Source organism: Agelaius phoeniceus, chromosome 18 (assembly GCF_051311805.1).
Source record: "Agelaius phoeniceus isolate bAgePho1 chromosome 18, bAgePho1.hap1, whole genome shotgun sequence".
NCBI lineage: Eukaryota > Metazoa > Chordata > Aves > Passeriformes > Icteridae > Agelaius > Agelaius phoeniceus.
In genome coordinates this window covers 12,786,331-12,804,754 of record NC_135282.1, presented here as the reverse complement: position 1 = coordinate 12,804,754, position 18,424 = coordinate 12,786,331, and the positions used below count along the sequence as shown (strand labels likewise).

The following is an 18,424-nucleotide window of genomic DNA, read 5'->3' as shown; positions in this document are numbered from 1 at the left end:
TGTGACAGCTTCCAAACCCACCCCACAGACAGGCTGTGCTTGGGCAGCTCAGTCCCACAGTTCCGCCAATACCCAGGAGAAATCCTGCCCTCCCACCCAAACATTCTCCTTTCATATCCCCAATATTCTCTGTTGATCTTACTTTACAGGATGGGATTTCTGGGCTCTAGGCTCACCTGCCCAGAGGCTGCTCTTCGGGGCTAGAGCCTGGCACAGGGTAGGGGGCACAGGTGTCGTCGGCAGGCGTGGAGGGGGAGGAGCAGGGCAGGTAAACAGCGCTCCAGAGCATCAGGTTCCGCACATGGCACACGGGATACAGCACCTGGCAGGGGAGCACAAGGCAAGGGTCAGCTGCTGCCTCCCAGCAGCACAAGTTCAGCTCTGAGGGGGGCAGCTCACTGGGCAGGTCTCAGCTGGGTGATAGCTTTTCGTCAGCCACACTTGGGGCTAGAATGACTTTTTCTGTCAGAGGCAGAAAAATGCCAGCCTTCAGCTCCTCCTGGATGAGCTCCTGCAATGAGCTCTCTGTGACCCTACACCTTCACAACTCATGGAATTCAGTGGCCTGTTATGAGTGCTGAGGTTCTCTTGTGTGTTGTGTTGCACGGTGCCAGAGGGAGCTGAACTCACTCCATGGACCCCAATCCACCACAGCCCAGCCTGGCTCCAGAGGAGGCACTCATGGGTACATATTCAGTACATGCAGAAGTTCCTTGAAGAGGCAGCTTGCTCTCAAAAGGGATTCCTTGATTGTGGAATATGCTTTCTGCTTCACTTTAAAAACACCTGGGCTTATTTTAGCAATTCCACTCTTTTCAAAGCAACTTTCCCATGGAAAAGCAGGCAATGGCAGAGGAACAGCTGGCTCCACCAGATAGGCACTGCCCAGGCTCCCCAGGGAATGGGCACAGCCCCAAGGCTGCCAGAGCTCCAGGAGCATTTGGACAATGCTCTCAGGGACAGGGTGGGATTTTGGGATGCCCTGTGCAGGGCCAGGGGTTGGACTGTACGATTCTGGTGGGTCCCTTCCTAAATGAGGATATTCTGTGATTCTCTGAACATTCTGCTTCCCTGGCACTGAGCAGGGGAAGGGCTGTGGGGTGGCTGCTGCTCTTAAACAACTCTGGCTCTGTAAGAGATGCAGTTGCACCATAGGCACCTTTTACAGCCTGAAGCAAAACCACAAGAAAATGAACCCAAACCAGGAAATAACCCGAACTCCCACGTGCAGAAGGAGTGTCCTTGTGAGTATTTCCTGAGAACAGGGGCCAAGTGGGATAGAGCACAGAAGGGCAGCCCAAGGACAGACCTGTCCACACAGTCACTGTGAGAGCCCTCTCTATGCTCCTCCTGGCATTTTCATGGAAATCTAGAAGCATCCACAGCTTTAAGATCCCCCCAAGCTATGTCTGCTCTTCCTCACAAACTCTCCCCAGGAGTGTCAGGTGGGAAGGCTCCAAGGGCTCACTGCAGTGAGAGCCCAGAGCCAGGGCACACTCAGCCAAGGAGGGCTCAGGGGAGTAGAAAACTCATCTCTTTTACAACCACTGTGGGCATAAAACTCCTTCCTGCTTAGCCAGAGTTTGGTTTTGCTAAGAAACAACTGAAAGCCACATCCGTCATACACAAAGCCACTGCACAGCCCTTACAGTTCAGTTTATGACATCTGATACTTCAAGAAATAAAAAGGGTTTAAATATTTATGCAAGTCCTTGCAGTCCTAACCATGATGTCATTTGGTGTTTGCTCTCTTGCCCATGCTCTGCACCCCTGAATCCCTCATGTGACCTTGTACCAAACACAACTGAGCCCCTTCCCAGAACCTTCAGTGAGCTCCTACATGGAGGAGCCAAACTAAAAACCTGAAGGTATCAAGAGAAACAAAGATACACTAAATAATCTGAGCCACTTTTTCTGTTCAGATTTAAAATTAATTTAGACACAGTGTCTAGGTTTGCAGGCAATTTTGTGTCACTGCTCAGTTCTCCAGAGAGGTCTATTTATCAAACACTGAAATGTTTTCCATTACAAACAGTAAAACATTTAGTCACAGAAAGCACCTTTCCAGCACAGAGAAATTTCTGAGGTAGCATTTGACATTCCCCAAATATCACCAAAATTAACCCAAGACTTCAAACATCAGCCTGAGCTGGGTGTTCCAAGGTGAATGTCAGAGGGAGCTGAGCTGGTCTGGAATCGCCTCTCTGTCCGTGGTGACAGCTCAGAGAACCACACAAGGGTCTGGGCTGGAAGGGACCTTAAAGCTCACCCAGTGCCACCCCTGCCATGGGCAGGGACACCTCCCACTGTCCCAGGCTGCTCCCAGCCCCATCCAACCCAGCCATGGACACCTCCAGGGATGGGGCAGCCACCACCTCAGCTGTGGTGGAACCCCAGGTCACCAGGTCCCATCGCTGGGCTGTTTCTCAGGGGACCCCCATTTGCAGGATGCTGTTTGGGGCAGCCCCCAGGGCTCTCCCCCGGGAGGGGATTGGGGTACATACAGATTCCGACTGGGAGGAGTAGAGCAGGTTTTTGAAGGCTTTGTTTGCTGCCCGCAGCAAAGACCAGACGGAGCAGGTCCGTTCCTGAGTGTGTTTCTCTCCTCTCTCCTTTGCATTGTTGCACAGGAATGTTCCAAAGAGGCAGGAGTAGGTGTGCTGCACCAACTTCACCTGCACAGAGCCACACACACACAGTGTCAGCTGGACAAGGGCTGGGCCTCAGCTCCCTTCCCTTCCCTTCCCTTCCCTTCCCTTCCCTTCCCTTCCCTTCCCTTCCCTTCCCTTCCCTTCCCTTCCCTTCCCTTCCCTTCCCTCCCCGGAGCAAACCCCGCCCCAGCAACCCCGGCATTTCTCACATATTTCCCTACAAACCAATTGCACAGGAATGCAACGGGAGCAGAATCTTTTAAAATCAGAACTGAACAAATTCAGGAAAAAACATAACATAGAAAGACAAAATATTTGTTCCTAATCAAGTCGTGTTGATACAAACTTACTGCCCTGCAGGCCAGGCAAAGCAGAATCATGATTCCTCTGCTACAAAACATTCATGCAGCACAGAAATGCTGATCATTAATCACTCCATGCTGGGCCCAGCCTAACAAATGCCAGCTTAACTTCAGGCATATCAATGACTTCCTTGGGACTATTCAGATGTTTAAATGAAGACAAGTGGTTCAATATTGTAATAAATTAGGGGTTCACTCTACAAAGGCCAGCACAGCACGGGTATGTTCTCTCTCAGCCCATGGAGATTAGCAGTGTGCTGTGAAGCCAGTTACTACCTGTTGTATCTCATTTCACAACTGAGCTACTCCGGGACTGTACATGGGCTCAGTTACATGGCTGAGCTGGCAAGTGGTAATTCCAGTCAGCCACAATCACAGGAATGTGCCTTAAATCTCTTAGTGGATCAGACACTTCATAAAAACTTCTACTCTTCAGACTACTGGTCCTGCAGTCCATGACTGCCACTTCCTCAGAGATCTGAGAACTGATTTGGACCATCCTGGGTGAATTCCTAATAGGAACACTGTCTGCTTCCAAAGAAGGTAAGCACAGCTCCTATATCCTACACATTTTCAGTGAAGAAACTGAAAAAAGTGAATGGAGCAGGTCGTTTTTAGAGGAGGAGTATTCAAGTCAAAACAAGATCCAAGCAGGGGGCAGTTTGCATTGGAAGTAAGAAGGTTTTTCTCAAGCTGTGTGGATGTTTTACACTTCTTAGGTGAGACTATTCAATTAATATATTTTTTTTCTTTAAAGTCTAAAAGAAGTCCTTGAGGCTCTTGCTTTTGAGAGGGAACAGACCCTGTGGGTTACACAAGTGCTTTTGTCCCTTCTATCTGGGCAGCTTTTCTGTTCCCTTTATCATGTGAGAGCATATATAGAATATATTCATATGTATATAAAATAATGGAATGATTTGGGTGGGAAGGGGCCTTAAAGCCCATCCAGTTCCACCTCCTGCCATGGGCAGGGTCACCTTCCACTGTCTCAGGTTGTTCCAACTCCTGTCCAACCTGGCCTTGGACACAGAACACAAAAAGGTGGGAAAATCTGCCCCCAGGCTCTCGAGCAGTGTTCAGCAGCAGTGCATGAGCCAGCAGCCTCCCAACTCACAAGGAATGCTTCGTTAAACTCGAAGGAGCAGGGGAACTGCCTCTGGAGCTGATGGACACAGTCCAGCCACTGCAGGAACACCGGGCAGCGCTCGTTGAGGTCGTCCGAATTCTCCCCGTGGCCACAGCGATCTGCAAACTTGTGGCCAAAATCCAGCCACTCAGTCTCCACTAGCACCTGGAAACCCTGCAGGGAGGAGAGGAGAGATGAAGAATTCCTATTTTTCTCTGGTTCAGTTTTCTGAGATGGTCTGAGACTTGTGGGAATCGCTGTGTCCTCTCTCCTATTTCCCCTCAGCACTGGGCTCATTAGTTCTCTTTGCTGCTTTCCCTAATGCCTCTGTGCTCTGAAATGGAATTAGGACAGATAAGGATTCCCAAACTACATGAACAGGAAAGGGAATAAGGCAGGTTAAGTCCTCAGTGACTGGCAGGGACGATCCTGATATGAGCCCTATCTCATCCAGGCAGTGAAAAGTAGGAACTTCATGTTGCCAAAGCTTCTGGATCACGGTATCCAGTATTTGGACAAGTTATATAAAAACTTTTCTTGAAAATGATGGTCAGATCCACTTGTCAGGAAAGAAAACCATCCATCCACAACAGGACATCCAAGCTCAGGGGGAGCAGGTGCTTGTCTGTGCATACAGCAGTCACAAGGTTGATTAAAGGTTCACTTGAGTGATTTTTCATGAAAAGGGCAAAGAACATTCCCAAGCAGTGCCTGGGCGAGCAGCTGAATGTCACACCTTGTCTCCCAGGACCTGAAATCCATCACAGGGCAGGCAGGTTTTGGTTCTTAGTGGAAAGAAAAATTGTAGAGAATGTTTATGGAGTTGAAGGCTGTGATTAGAGCCAAAATAATGGCTGTGATTAGAGCCAAAGTAATGTCTGGCAGCTGAAAGGCTTTAAATCTGACAGCACTGAAAACTCATTTTCCTCAATGTTTCTAATCCTGGTACAGACAGCTACAGTTTATGGTTTGCTCTGGGTGACAGAGAAGGCCCTGAGTGTGCACAGCACAACTCTGCCCCCCAAGCAGCAAGGACAGCACCCTTTGGAGGACCAGGAGCAGATCCTGTGCCCAGGCCAGTTTTGCCTGATGGATGCCAGCTTCTAGAATCCATGTGGAAAAGGATCCAGGAGGTTTTCACACTTCCACCCAAAAGGCAGTTCCAGCTCCTTGTCCTAGTGTGTGTGAGGCTTTAAGCAGCAGCTCACAGCAGTGTTCAGACACAGAGTTCTGTTCTGGACAACAAAGGCATCTTGCCCGTGGGCTGGCAGATGGAAGCCAGCCAGCACACATCCCACAGTGCTGGAAAGTGATGGAACAGGGGAAAATCAGGAGAAATACAACTGACAGAGTGCAATGGAAATGTAGGACTGGAAAACCATGCAGCTGGGAAATGCAGCAAAGAGGAAGGCTCTCTATCAGTGCTTGGCTGAGTACCTGCAGGGGTGCAGCAGAAGCTGCAATTGCAGCTCTTTGTACTCCATATTCCTAAACTAAATATGGGGAAGCACAAACCATAACTGTGCAGTTACAGCAGAGGGAATGTGAGCTACTCCTGAGTAACACAGGCACCTACACCTGGGAGTAACTGCAGACTACAGGTGACAAACTCCTGCCAGCTTCAGTGCCTTTGCCAGGGGAGAAACCTGCAATAACTCACAGCCAGACTCCCTCCAGAGACCCCAATGACTGCCAGCTGCTTTACCCACCTCTGTGGTCCTGTAGTAGGGGTCCAGCAGGAGCTTGGCCAGGGCCACGATCTGGGGCGTGCGGTCCCAGCCATCGGAGCAGTGAACCAGCACGGGCCGCTGGTCCCGGTCCACGGCGTGCACCACGAGCAGCGCGGACTTCAGGAGCACTGACAGGTGCTGCAGCCACTTGGTGCTCTCCAGAGCTGACAGCCAACTAGAGGGAAAGCAGGCAAGACAGTTTTTGCTCTTTTAAAATGCTTTCAGGTTTGGATGTCTGAGTTTATCACGGCAAAGCTCCTGTTTTAATAAGCTGTGAGCGTCAGTCTGTAGCATTTTTCATTTGTGTCTTGTTAACACTTTCCCAGAGGTGGAAGCAGCAAAGCCACCAAGCCAACCCAAGGAACTGCCAGAATCTGGGATGAGCTGAAGGTTTGCATCTACTTTGAAACCATGGAAGGCTTTAGCAGCAAATTCCAAACAGGGAAGTGGGAGGAAAAACAGGACTGGAGTAACTACAGTGACGACCCAAGCTCAGGAGCTCCCAAGGTGAGGGGATATGACAGAGTAGTTACCCCACAGCACTGGAAGGTTATGAAATATTCTCCTGAAATGACATTATAAATGAGTGAAGTACATGGAACACCACCACATTTTTCCAGCTGTGAGCCAACAGTGAGGATTATTAAAAAGCTGGGAATAGCAGATCAGCCTAAATGTGAGTGCTCAGAAGCCCACCAGAAGAAACAACATTCTGGTATCAATATTCAAGGCTACACTCTAATTTCAGAACTAATTTGCTATGTTCACTTCAATCAGAATAAACCAGTGACTTCCATGAAAATGGAAAAACACAGCTTAGCGCTATTACCAAGGGAAAATCCACTGAATTTCAATTTAAAAATCATCAGCAGAAGAATGTGGCTGCAGAAACATGGAACCAAAGGCCCAAACCCCCAAACTTCCACTTACTTTCCTGGATCTGGCATTTGTGTGCAGAGCAGACGCAGCGACTGGAAGCTCTTGCGGATGGAGTGGATGTTTGCCATCCCCATGAACACCACTTCACAGTTGGGGTAATATTCTGCAGGGAAAGAGCAAGACAGAGGGAAGAAAATACAACTACCTTTCTAAAAGAGGAGTTTTTTTCATAAAAACAAACCCCTGCTGCTGTGGACAGATGAAATAATCTGTTTACAAAGATTCTGTAAGTCCTTGGAGCTCGCTGGGTATTCCAGAACATGACAGCCCAGCAAAACAGGAAGCATTTAGCTAAGTCCTGCTGTATTTATTTGAAATGTTTCATTTCAGGTTACAAAAAGCAGAGTGCAGACCTCTGGGAATTCCTGTGCTCCAGGTTCCAGAATGTTTGTAAAAAGACTGAGAAACATCAAAAGATATGAAACATACATAATATTTAATTGGTAATTTATGGATTTAAGTTAGATTTCAGATTCCTTTTCCTAAACACTCAAAAAGGCTGAAAGGTTACTTCATCCACTGCTTTCTTCTGAGGGGAATTGTATGAGGAAGCATCATACATGTGAGAAATACCAGGAGCTCAGGAAAACCAAATACATGGAATTACTTTGGATGTGCTCAAGCAACACTGGAGGCCTGAACAGACAGGGCCAGTGCTCAGGAGGCACCTAAAGAGAGGCAGAAAATACCAGTTCAGTAGTTTTCCCAAGATTTAGTCTTCCCTCTGCTGTGATGCTTCAGTCTGCACAGGAATGATCACACAGTAACTAAAATGACCATTTCTATGGGAGAAAAATAATCAGGATTCAGAATCTGGGATACTGAGAGCTTGCACAAGAAAATTCAGGAGTCTGTGATGTTTTGTATCACTTGATTTCCCAATTCTTTATCAGCCCAACAAATGCTGGGCCAAACACAATGAGGGACTGCAACTCCAGGAGCAGCCTCAGACAGTATCAGACAACTTCAGATTTTTTTTGTTTTTTTACTGAATTATATCTAAAGTACAGCATAGAGGAGCTATTTTTATACAGAGAATGAAGCAGACCTGACAATACCTGCAGAAAATTTGGCAGCAAAAAGCAAAACAGGTTTTACTGAAGGTGACAAGCTGTTTGAAAATCTTCTCCACAGAATTAAAAAGCCAATATACAGGAAGAGAATCAAACTTCCTCTATACTGTGCTTTTCTGTTTTGTAATTTTACTCTTTGATGAAGAATTATTTAGTGGTTTTGAGGTGTTAAATAAAAACCTATAATTTTTTTTAAACTGGTGGCTATGAATCAAAATGCAGCTATTGCAGCAAAGACCAAATAAAAGGTCAAAAGAGCTTTCGTTATCTTATCTCCAGTTTTTCTGTCTGGGATTTTTTTCCAGCCTCTCCACCCATGGAATTTTAACAGGCTGCATTAATACCCAACAGTGACCATAAATAATACCTTGTTTATTAAACCACCAATTCACAAGTGCCAAAGAACACAGAATGTGGTGTTGCAACTGTATTACACATGTAAGGTGAGGCAGGATTGCAGTTGCTATGATACAAATACTGAAAAATGCTCCAGCTTTAGGGAAATTGCTGAGAAGTTGTATTTTGCACAACCATTCTAGAATATTCTTCTCCTCTGCAGCCAGTGGGTTTTACACGTTCAGGGGTTTTAGACACGAGCACATTGGACACCTTTGTCTCTCTCTGGTTTATACATCTGACTCAGCAAGGGAAAGCTCTTCAGCAGATTCCACAGGCTTCAGCATTCACTGAGCACTGCTGCCAGCTGGGTTAATGGCCTGAGAACAGACTAATTAACAGCTCAACCTGCCCTCTGAAGGGCTGGGTGGGGGCTGCCATGATCCAGAACGTTCAGACAGATGAGCAGTGTACAGGCAGTGCTGAAGGGTGTCAGGGTAATCACACTGGAGCAAAGCCCCTTTGACTGATTGCCTGGAGAGCTGAGGAGGAATGCTGCTCACCTGGGCACTCACAGCCACCCCCTCCCCCCCTTGGCTCAGCTGGGCACTCACAGCCACCCCCCCCCTTGGCTCACCTGGGCACTCACAGCTCACAGCAATCCCCCTTGGCTCAGCTGGGCACTCACAGCCACCCCCCCCTTGGCTCACCTGGGCACTCACAGCCAATCCCCCCCCTTGGCTCACCTGGGCACTCACAGCAATCCCCCTTGGCTCACCTGGGCACTCACAGCTCACAGCCACCCCCCCTTGGCTCACCTGGGCACTCACAGCAATCCCCCTTGGCTCACCTGGGCACTCACAGCAATTCCCCTTGGCTCACCTGGGCACTCACAGCTCACAGCCACCCACCTTGGCTCACCTGGGCACTCACAGCTCACAGCAATCCCCCTTGGCTCACCTGGGCACTCACAGCCAATCCCCCTTGGCTCACCTGGGCACTCACAGCAATCCCCCTTGGCTCACCTGGGCACTCACAGCTCACAGCAATCCCCCTTGGCTCACCTGGGCACTCACAGCCAATCCCCCCCCTTGGCTCACCTGGGCACTCACAGCCAATCCCCCTTGGCTCACCTGGGCACTCACAGCCAATCCCCCCCCTTTGGCTCACCTGGGCACTCACAGCCACCCCCCTTGGCTCTGTTGGCCACGGCTGCTGCGTAAGATCGCGCGTCCAGGATCAAAAGCTTCTGAGGCTGGATTGCCAAACTCTCTGCTCCTGAGGCATTGGAGATGGAGGAGTCTGGGGAGGAGGAAACGGGTGATGAGCTCAGAGGATCTTTCTGACATTGGTTACAGCACGATTCCCTCAGTCCCACCATGCACATGCACTGCAGAATGGGGACTAAATACAACAGATTCCCTCTGTTACAGCACCAGAGATTAAACTTTCACACAAAGCTCTGCCCTTGACAGAAAAGCAACAGTAGCAGCCTTACCAAATTCCACATCAGAGAGGTCCCCTCCGTTGGACAGATCTCTGGAACAATTGCCATTCATTAACTTGTTACTGCTGGACCTGGAGTCTGAGGCACAGGCTTTGGCTACGGACTGGACCAGGTGCTCATCGTCGGCGTTCCTCCAGCCCCACCAGCTCACCTCGGGCTGCCCGCAGCGGGAGATCACTGCCCCATTGCTCTGGTGCCTGAGAACAGGAACACACAGCTAACAGTCGGCATGAAGAGCACACAGGACACAAAAAGTTCAGTGGAGTGCTCCAGTAGCTTCATTCCCACAGGGACCATCATTCAGCAGTTATCCCCAACCTGGGATTCAGCTTCCCTACAGAATGATGGCTGTCATCACAGTCACTGACAGGTGAGAGTCAAAGCAAGGTCAGGAAGAGAAAACAAAGCATCTTCTTGCTCAGTATTGTGGCCTGTTGGCCAGTGAAAGCTGTGGAGTGTTGTGGAACAGCAACATGATGAGGCATGATAGAGGAATTCAACATGGATGGGGATAACTGAGAACACCCTAACCTGGACATGGATCTCATCTCCTGGGAGGTGACATTCAAACAATATTTTTTTGTTTCACACATCGGAAGAGTTAGTAGTTATTTCCTTAATCTGACCTGGCTTCTTGTACCACGCAAAAAGAACAGACCTGGAATAATTAAAACTCACTGAACCACTGCAAACATGCTCTGAAAAAGGTATGAAGACTCTCCCTTATGATCTGTTATAAAAAGAGGACTGAAATGTATTATCACAGTAATTCCACTCACTGCCTTTGTGCTGGCACATCCCCCTGCTGCCACCAGCTCTGGGACGCACCAGCCACTGAAGTGTTTGCAGCTGGAAGGAACAAACTTCTCCCTGACCTTGCCCAGCAGCACCCTGAATTCAGGGAGCTCAGCCCTGGGGAAAGGAGGCCCAGCTGTGGGTGCAGAGAGCTGCAGGTGGAGTGGCCAGAGCAGCACACACAACTTCAGGGGCACCTCAGAACAGTTAATCCCTGCCTCATGTCCCAGCTGGAATATCTCAGCACTCCTCCACATGGATCTTCTTTGTTTAAGTCAAAGGATCACAGAACAGTTTCAGCTGTGAAGAGTCCTAAGGCTCATCCAGTGCCACCCCTGCCATGGCAGGGACACCTCCCACTGTCCCAGGCTGCTCCCAGCCCCAGTGTCCAGCCTGGCCTTGGGATCCCTGCCAGGGATCCAGGGGCAGCCCCAGCTGCTCTGGGCACCTGTGCCAGGGCCTGCCCACCCTGCCAGGGAACAATTCCTGATTCCCAAGATCCCATCCATCCCTGCCCTCTGCAGTGGGAGCCATTCCCTGTGTCCTGTCCCTCCAGCCCTTGTCCCCAGTCCCTCCCCAGCTCTCCTGGAGTCCCTTTAGGCCCTGCAAGGGGCTCTGAGGTGTCCCTGGAGCCTTCTCCTCTCCAGGTGAGCACCCCCAGCTCTCCCAGCCTGGCTCCAGAGCAGAGGGGCTCCAGCCCTTGGAGCAGCTCCTCCTCTGGACTCTCTCCAGCAGCTCCAGGTCCCTGCTGTGCTGGGCCCCAGGGCTGGGGCAGCTCTACAGGTGGGGTCTCACCTGAGCAGGGCAGGGCAGAATTCCCCCTTTCCCTACTGCCCACACTGCTGGATCAGCCCAGGGCAGGGGTGCATTTCTGGGAATAACAGCTTTTCAAGCAGAGATGCCTCTGGGCAATGCTTTTCTCACCCAGGAGTCCCCCCTGAATCCTGGATTTCCAAAGTGTGCTCCTGCCAATTACAACTCCTGTATGTTCTGATGCAGGAAAAGATTTTAGAGCCTTCCTGCAGACAAACTGCCCACCTCAGCTTCAGGGCAGCCAGGAGCTGTTCACTTCCCTCTAACCAGGGAGCCCAGAGCGCTGAGGGTCAGTGTAACCTTTAAGCAAATCTTAACAGCCCTGAACAGGAAGCCAGCCCACTCAAAGCAACCAGTGTAGACTTTTTGGCTCTGAGCACTCTGATGGATGTTTCTGGAGGTGTGACAGGCTGGTTTGTGCTGTGCTGTCAGAGCTGTCACCCCCGGGTGCTGCAGCACCTCCTCCGCAGTGTCCCCGCGGGCACCGCGTGGGCGCCGCCGCCTCCTGCTCCTCATCCAACAGCAACACAGGGACAGGCTCCGTGGTGCTCAGCCTCCAAGTGATCAAACAGGCTGGGATATGGGCTTGAAGTACTTTTCATAGCTCTTTTATAATTGTTTCATATAAAATCCCCTCAGTGAGAGGAAGCACTGACACGCTGCGTTAAGTGAGGCAAAGGAAAAGCGATGCGAAGCCCCAGCTCTTACACCAGGTGCCAGCCGACTGCAGGCACAGGGAAATGAATTTCTGCTGGAATTAATGGCCTTCCACAAACAGCTCTACCCAGAGCAAATTAGTTCAGGAAAAAATACGTGCCAATCACTGAAAGGCCACCTAGTTCCCCGCTACGCTTGCACAAATAAAAGAAAATAAAACATCATTATATGTGTAAGAAATCTATTTTGAACAGAGCAGCTCATTTATTTTTCCATATGTTCTCCTAGATTTCATTACTACCTGCTGCAGAATAATTTTCATAGGTTCATAAAGAGTTATATTTTCATCTCCAGGTCCTTGCCTCGCATTATACAAATAATGAAGAATCATTAGGCTGGGAGATGAGCTTGTTGGTGGCTGTGCAGCCCCAGCAGTGCCCTGCACAAATCTGCCGTGTTCAGAGGTACCAGAAATCAGCACACAATTCTAGTTAGGGGCACACTGGAGGGCTGAAGAATTCCACTCACTCTAGCTGGACTGGCCACAGGGATAAAGAACAGCCAGTGTGATGCTGAGATCCCCAGGGACAGAGCTGGGATAAGAGGGCATCAATCAGAGCTCAGGAACAAAACAAAACTATTCAAAAAACTTAAAGCAAAACCCATGGAAAACTCCCTAGAGACAAAAAACCTGCAGCCCCCTGCAGAAACCAAGAGTAAATCAGCATTAGGTAACTCTAAAGCCCTTTACAAGCTGTTGTACAGCTGCAGGACACATGTACACCTCTGTGTAGGCTTCCTGTGTCCAAACCATGCTGGAGTACAACAATAAATCCCCCAAGTCCCTGTAACCACAGAGCAGTGAGGAGCAGGGAAGGGTGAACTGCTCCCTGTGCTGCATTTCTGAACCATCAGCACCGTAATGGAAATCCCTTTGTTGCAGTTCAGGCATGTAACTCACAGCAGGAACAGAATTTCTGTGTGCCCAGGATGCCGGGCCTGTGTGGGGGCTCACCCTCAGCAGTGCAAGGCCAAAGGACATTTCCACACAGAGAACCTTCAGGGAGGCTCTCATGATGCTGTTTCTACAAGATAGCAGGAAGCCCTTGCTACTGTCTTCCCAAAAAACCCTAAGAGCATTCTCCATAACATTGATTTTTTGGGGCCAGATTTATCTACATAAATTATTGTTCCCAGAGAGGTTGAGGCTGTGGCTGCCCCTGGATCCCTGGAAGTGTCCAAGGCCAGGTTGGATGAGGCTTGGAGCAAGCTGGGATAGTGGAAGTTGTCCCTGCCTATGGCACAGGGTGGAATCAGATGAGCTTTAAGTTCCCTTCCAACCCAATCTGCATTTCTGTGACTCTATGAAATGTGTGAATAGGCTTAAAGAATTGGAAACAGAAAGAAAAACTGCAGGGTCTGGTGTGAGATTTCTTTAGAAATCTGATCATAGAATGGAAGCAATGCTCCTGACAGCCCAATCCCCACGGAGCATTCCTGGAGCTGGTCTCCAAATCAGCCTGCTGGGCTTCTCAGCCTGGGCTGCTTCACAGGGACAGTGAATCTCCTGCTGCCAGGGTGTGCTTCTGGTCTCTGTCCCAGTGATCTGTACCTGAGACAAATGACTGGACTTATTTTAAAAAATCCAGATTACTTCTTCTTCCCATGAAGTAAAGCAAAAAGAAGTTTAGTAATGTGATCAAGACCGAAACTAAAATCATTGAGTCCCAAAATAATTTCAGTGGATAAAAAATGTTGAGGAAGCTCTTGCCCCTTCCTGAAAAAAAGCTGGCTTTATGCATATATATATATATATATATATATATATATATATATATATATATAAAACTGTATATGGAATCATAGAATCATGGAATTATTTGGGTGGGAAAGGACCTTAAAACTCATCCTGTTCCACTCCCTGCCACAGGCAGGGACACCTTCCCCTAGACCAGGATGCTCCAAGCCCAGTCAAACTCAGAAAGCCTCCCCCCTCACTGCTGTGAGCTCTATTAGAGCCCAGAGTGATGAACTGGATGTCTTGAAAAATCTATTACCAAATGTTAAGATAAAGGAAAAAAAAAAGAAATCAAAAAAGAGAAACACTTTTCTCTCACTGATTTGAAGCTCAGCAATGAATCCCCATATGTGGTTTACCACCCAGAGCCTCAGCAGAATTGATGAAAATTGAACATGGGGACAGAACAATTTCAGTCTCTGTGGTCTTTTGACTTTTCAATTGCTCTTCTATAAACCCCTGGAATGCAAGGTGTTCCCAGGAATGAGAACAAAGTGTTTTCCTTCTGTGCAGTGATGACAGCAGGGGAAATGCTGCCCAGGGCAAGTGTGTTTGCAGGTGAGGTGTCCCCTAATTATGTGACAACTGCAGAAAAGGCCCAAAAGCTGAACCCAAACCCACATAGAAATCATATTATTCTCCTTTATACATATATATAATATATATACACACACATTTAGTACTGTAATAATAAAACACCCAGGTTTTTAAGTGTTAGCATATGCTAGAAAGCATTTTCCCCTTCCCAGAGCTGAGCAGAGGAGGGAACAGCCCCTTCACCATTCCAAAAGAGACCACACTAAAGCCCTTCGTTGTTTGGGAGGAGAAGGAGGAAAGACAGGAGGATTTCAAGGTAATGGTTTGCTGCCACGAGCCAATTTGTTCTGCCTTCACTGAACAAGAACCCTTAAGCTCAGCAAATAGAGTTCTGTAGCCTACAGCTCTCCTGCCCTTGGCTGCTCTGACACAAGCTGCAAGGACCTGCCAGCTTTCCTGCTCCCCATGCTCATCAGGAATGGGTGCCCAGGCTTAGGGAATAGCAGTATTCATTATCTTTTTAATCCCTTTGTCATCTGATGCTTTTAAGAGATTTTAAAGATTTATGGGAGGATAACCACGCCAGGGAAGGGGCCATGGTATTTAGTGACAGGTTTATAGGATCATGGAATGGCTTGGGGGGGAAGAGACCTTAAAGCTCATTCCATCCCCTGCCATGGGCAGGGACACCTTTCACTATCCCAGGTTGCTCCAAGCCCTGTCCAACCTGGCCTTGGACACTTCCAGGGATGGGGCAGCCACCAGGTATCCACAAAATTCAAAATATTTTGAAAAAACAAATAACTCTTTAATAATTTAGAATTTAATAATTCTTTACTAATTCTTTCATAAAAAACAAATAATTCTTTAATAATGTGTTTCTTATTAAAGAAGCTGCCAAAACCCAATCTCTCAGACAAGCAGTTTTATTATGAAGAATTGCTGGACTCAGTCTAGAGAAGGGTCTGTGTAATTAAAACTATCTAAAATATGGAGATAGAGCTAAACTGCACATTAATTTTTAATCTGAGTTTTAGATCTCCTTCAAGTAATTTTGGTATTTGTCCTTGTTTATACTGCAGTCTGAGAATCAGCCAGATGAGTCAGGGAAAAGCCAAAGGAGTACCCAGCCAGGGAGGCCATTTATCAGCTCTCCTCTGATGTGTTCATTTCCCATTTTTTCATTTTCATATTAAGAAAAGTTAAAAATCAATCTTAACTGGGGTGACTGCCCCAGGAATGATTTGCAGGAGATGCAAATGCTGAGTGCTGCTCCAGCGTGTGCTTGGAATTCGAAATAAAACCCATTATTCCCACTCGGAGCTCCCGTGGAGTGTCTGCCTTAGCCAGAGCAGCCTGAGCACCTCCCAGAATTCCCAATGATGACTTCCTCCAGCTTCTCCTTGCCAGGAGTGGCCGTTTCCAGCCCGGGGAAGGCTGCTGCAGCTGCTCCTCACCTGTACACCACGGCAGGGATGCGTTTCCAGGAGCGGAAGCTGGCCACGCTCTCCAGCTCCTTGTCCGTGATCCAGGCAGGAACGATGATCTCCTGGGGGTAGCTGCCACACAGCCTGGGGGAAAAGGAGCACAGTCAGCCCCATGGAGCAGCTCAGGCTTCCAGAGTGCACAAGGCAGCACTGCAGGAGCCTCACAGCCCTTTTGTGAATTCCTGCTTCCCTGGATGTTAATAAACTCCCTTCCTCCAGCATTAAATACGGAGGGATGGATTTTTCTCCTTCCCCCGACTTGCAGAGGCCAAAGCAGAGATTGCTCCTGCAGGCACAGCAGCCCCCAGCTGGGAGTCATTATCCTGCACAGGCAGAGCACTCCAACTGCTCCATCACAAAGTGTTCCAGCTGGGTTTGCTGGGAGCAGGAGCAGGGGTCAGCCAGAACAGCCTGTCCCCCCAGCTGGGGATCACAGAGCACCCTCCTCTGCTCCAGAGCCTAAAGAGGCCTTTTGTCTGCACTCTGAGTACCTCAGAAAGTGTTTCCTCTTACTTATTCATCTACAAATTTAACTCTTCCAAACCTGTTTGGGTTTTTTAAATTTTTTAATTAAAAAATTTAAAAAACCCAAACAGGTTTGGAAGAGTTAAATTTGCAGATGAATAAGTAAGAGGAAACAAACTTTTTACTTATTACTTATTACAAACAAACTTATTACTTATTACTTATTACAAACAAACTTATTACTTTGTAGTTAGACAATAAGAAACAATAAAAAATGTCTTCAAAAGTTCAAACTCCACTCTTTGCTCATTTAAGATCTCCCTTAGAATGCTTATTCTCTAATAAGCCACATCAAAACCTGGTATTTCCAAGCCTAAAAAAATGCAGCAGCTAATAAAACATTAAATAATTTAAAGCACACTTTTTCTATAAACCAACAAAAAAAATCATAATTCTGATTGTCCTTTCTTGGGAACTGTAGAAGTTGAAAAAAGTTTCAGTAACTGAGCATTTGGAGATGCAGTTTGGCTGTGGAGCCCCAGCACTCACTTGTACTTCTCATTGATGTTGGAAATCCTCCAGGCATTGTTCATGTCAAACCCCATCCGCTCCACCTCGTTCTTAAACCTGGAGGTTACATGTTCTCCTGGGGACCAAGAGCACAGGGGAAATGAATGGGAAATAAGGAATTAGGATTCCTACTTTGCAGAACAGAGAAAAGCAGCACATCCCTCAGCCCAAAGCCACCAGCTGCATTTCACAGCCTCACCCTGACATTGGCACTGACATCTGGCCCTGGCCACCTCCCCAGAAATGCCAGAGTCCAGCAAGGAGTTTTACCCTGAAATCACCAACTTCTGGAAATTCATATAAAAAAACCAATGTTGCAGAACAGAACCAAGGACATCAGCAAAGGAACTGAGATCCATCAGCAATCCAAGTGGGATGGTTGGAAGTTCAGAACAATTTTCTATCAATGAGAAGAATGTGAGGCTCTGGTGAAAAAGGGCAAGACCTGGAATGTGCCCTGGAACGTGGGCAATCCTTTGAATATGCATTTCCAGCCCCAGGTTTCCTGTGTGGCTGGAGGCAAGTGCTGTCATTTATCCTGAGCTGAGTTTTCCATCATAAATTGGACATTATTCTTCTGTGAGTCAGGTGGAGATAGAGAGGTAAAACACATAAATGATTGTTTGACACAAATATCAGTCACAAGAGCCTCACAAACTCCTGGATTAATACATTAAAGGAAGTGGAATGAGCCCCATTTATTTCCTAGACACTTTTGTTTTAAAGTCTCAAAATACAATTGAAAAATATACAATGGCAATAAAGAATAAGAAGACAGAAAGTCTGGAAAATAAGACAAAATTTTCAGGTTTCCAGGGCTAAGAGAAGTGCTAAATTTAATGAGCATGTGAGCAGCACTAGATAAGTGATTCTGAAAGTCCATCCATTGCTTGTCTCTTTAAATTACTGGAGCATTAAATCCTGAGGCAGAGCAGCACCCAAGGGGGGGAAATCTGCTGAAAAATTAATGCTTTAAGTATTACATCTTTCCATTAAATATTTTAGAAAATCCTTAAAGTCTTTCAATCCCCCAGATATCTGGAGATACATGTTTAAACCCAAGATGTAAATGCACATGTCTGGAATGATTTTTAATGAACAGTTAGAAATAAATATAAATAGGTAAATTAAGAATATAGACAGCAGCCTAATTACAGGACTTAATTAACTACAGTATTATAAAGATCCTTTGTCAAGAGTAGAGGTGGAATTGGACAACACATTCCAGCCAGGCAATAACCTCTGCCAAGTTTGTCCTTAGTAGTGACTTTTTAAATTTAAAAATCCCACAAATTCTTTTACTGGAGCACCACAAGAATGGGCTTCCCCATCACTGCTCCTTAAAACTTGTGCTACATCCTGAAGGATTTTTTTGGATAGCAAATGAGAACACTGGAAATATCCCAAATCAGTGCTGCTCAGTCTGGTGGATTTTAAGACAAACACATAAAGCTACATGAAAATCATACATTCTGTTTGATTTTTCCCTCTTAATTTTTAGCTACTGTGCAGCCACAGGTTTTTCTCCTGGAAACAAAACACCAACCTTAATATTTAGTCCATTTCTCCTGAATTGCT

General features: G+C 47.4%; 1 protein-coding gene across 6 annotated transcripts in view; it reads right to left on the bottom strand.

The window, feature by feature from the left end:
• The window catches only part of MTMR3 (myotubularin related protein 3), a 76,182-nt gene that overhangs the window by 9,528 nt on the left and 48,230 nt on the right, over positions 1–18,424 (bottom strand). For all 6 annotated transcript variants that reach the window (XM_054645888.2, XM_077187921.1, XM_077187922.1 and 3 more), the window contains 9 exons: positions 16,826–16,922; positions 15,782–15,895; positions 9,716–9,921; positions 9,388–9,519; positions 6,800–6,911; positions 5,849–6,044; positions 4,128–4,313; positions 2,505–2,675; positions 177–322 (listed from right to left, as the gene is read on the bottom strand). In XM_054645888.2, coding sequence (XP_054501863.2) covers positions 177–322; positions 2,505–2,675; positions 4,128–4,313; positions 5,849–6,044; positions 6,800–6,911; positions 9,388–9,519; positions 9,716–9,921; positions 15,782–15,895; positions 16,826–16,922 — 1,360 coding nt within the window. The remainder of the gene's footprint in view (positions 1–176; positions 323–2,504; positions 2,676–4,127; positions 4,314–5,848; positions 6,045–6,799; positions 6,912–9,387; positions 9,520–9,715; positions 9,922–15,781; positions 15,896–16,825; positions 16,923–18,424) is intronic.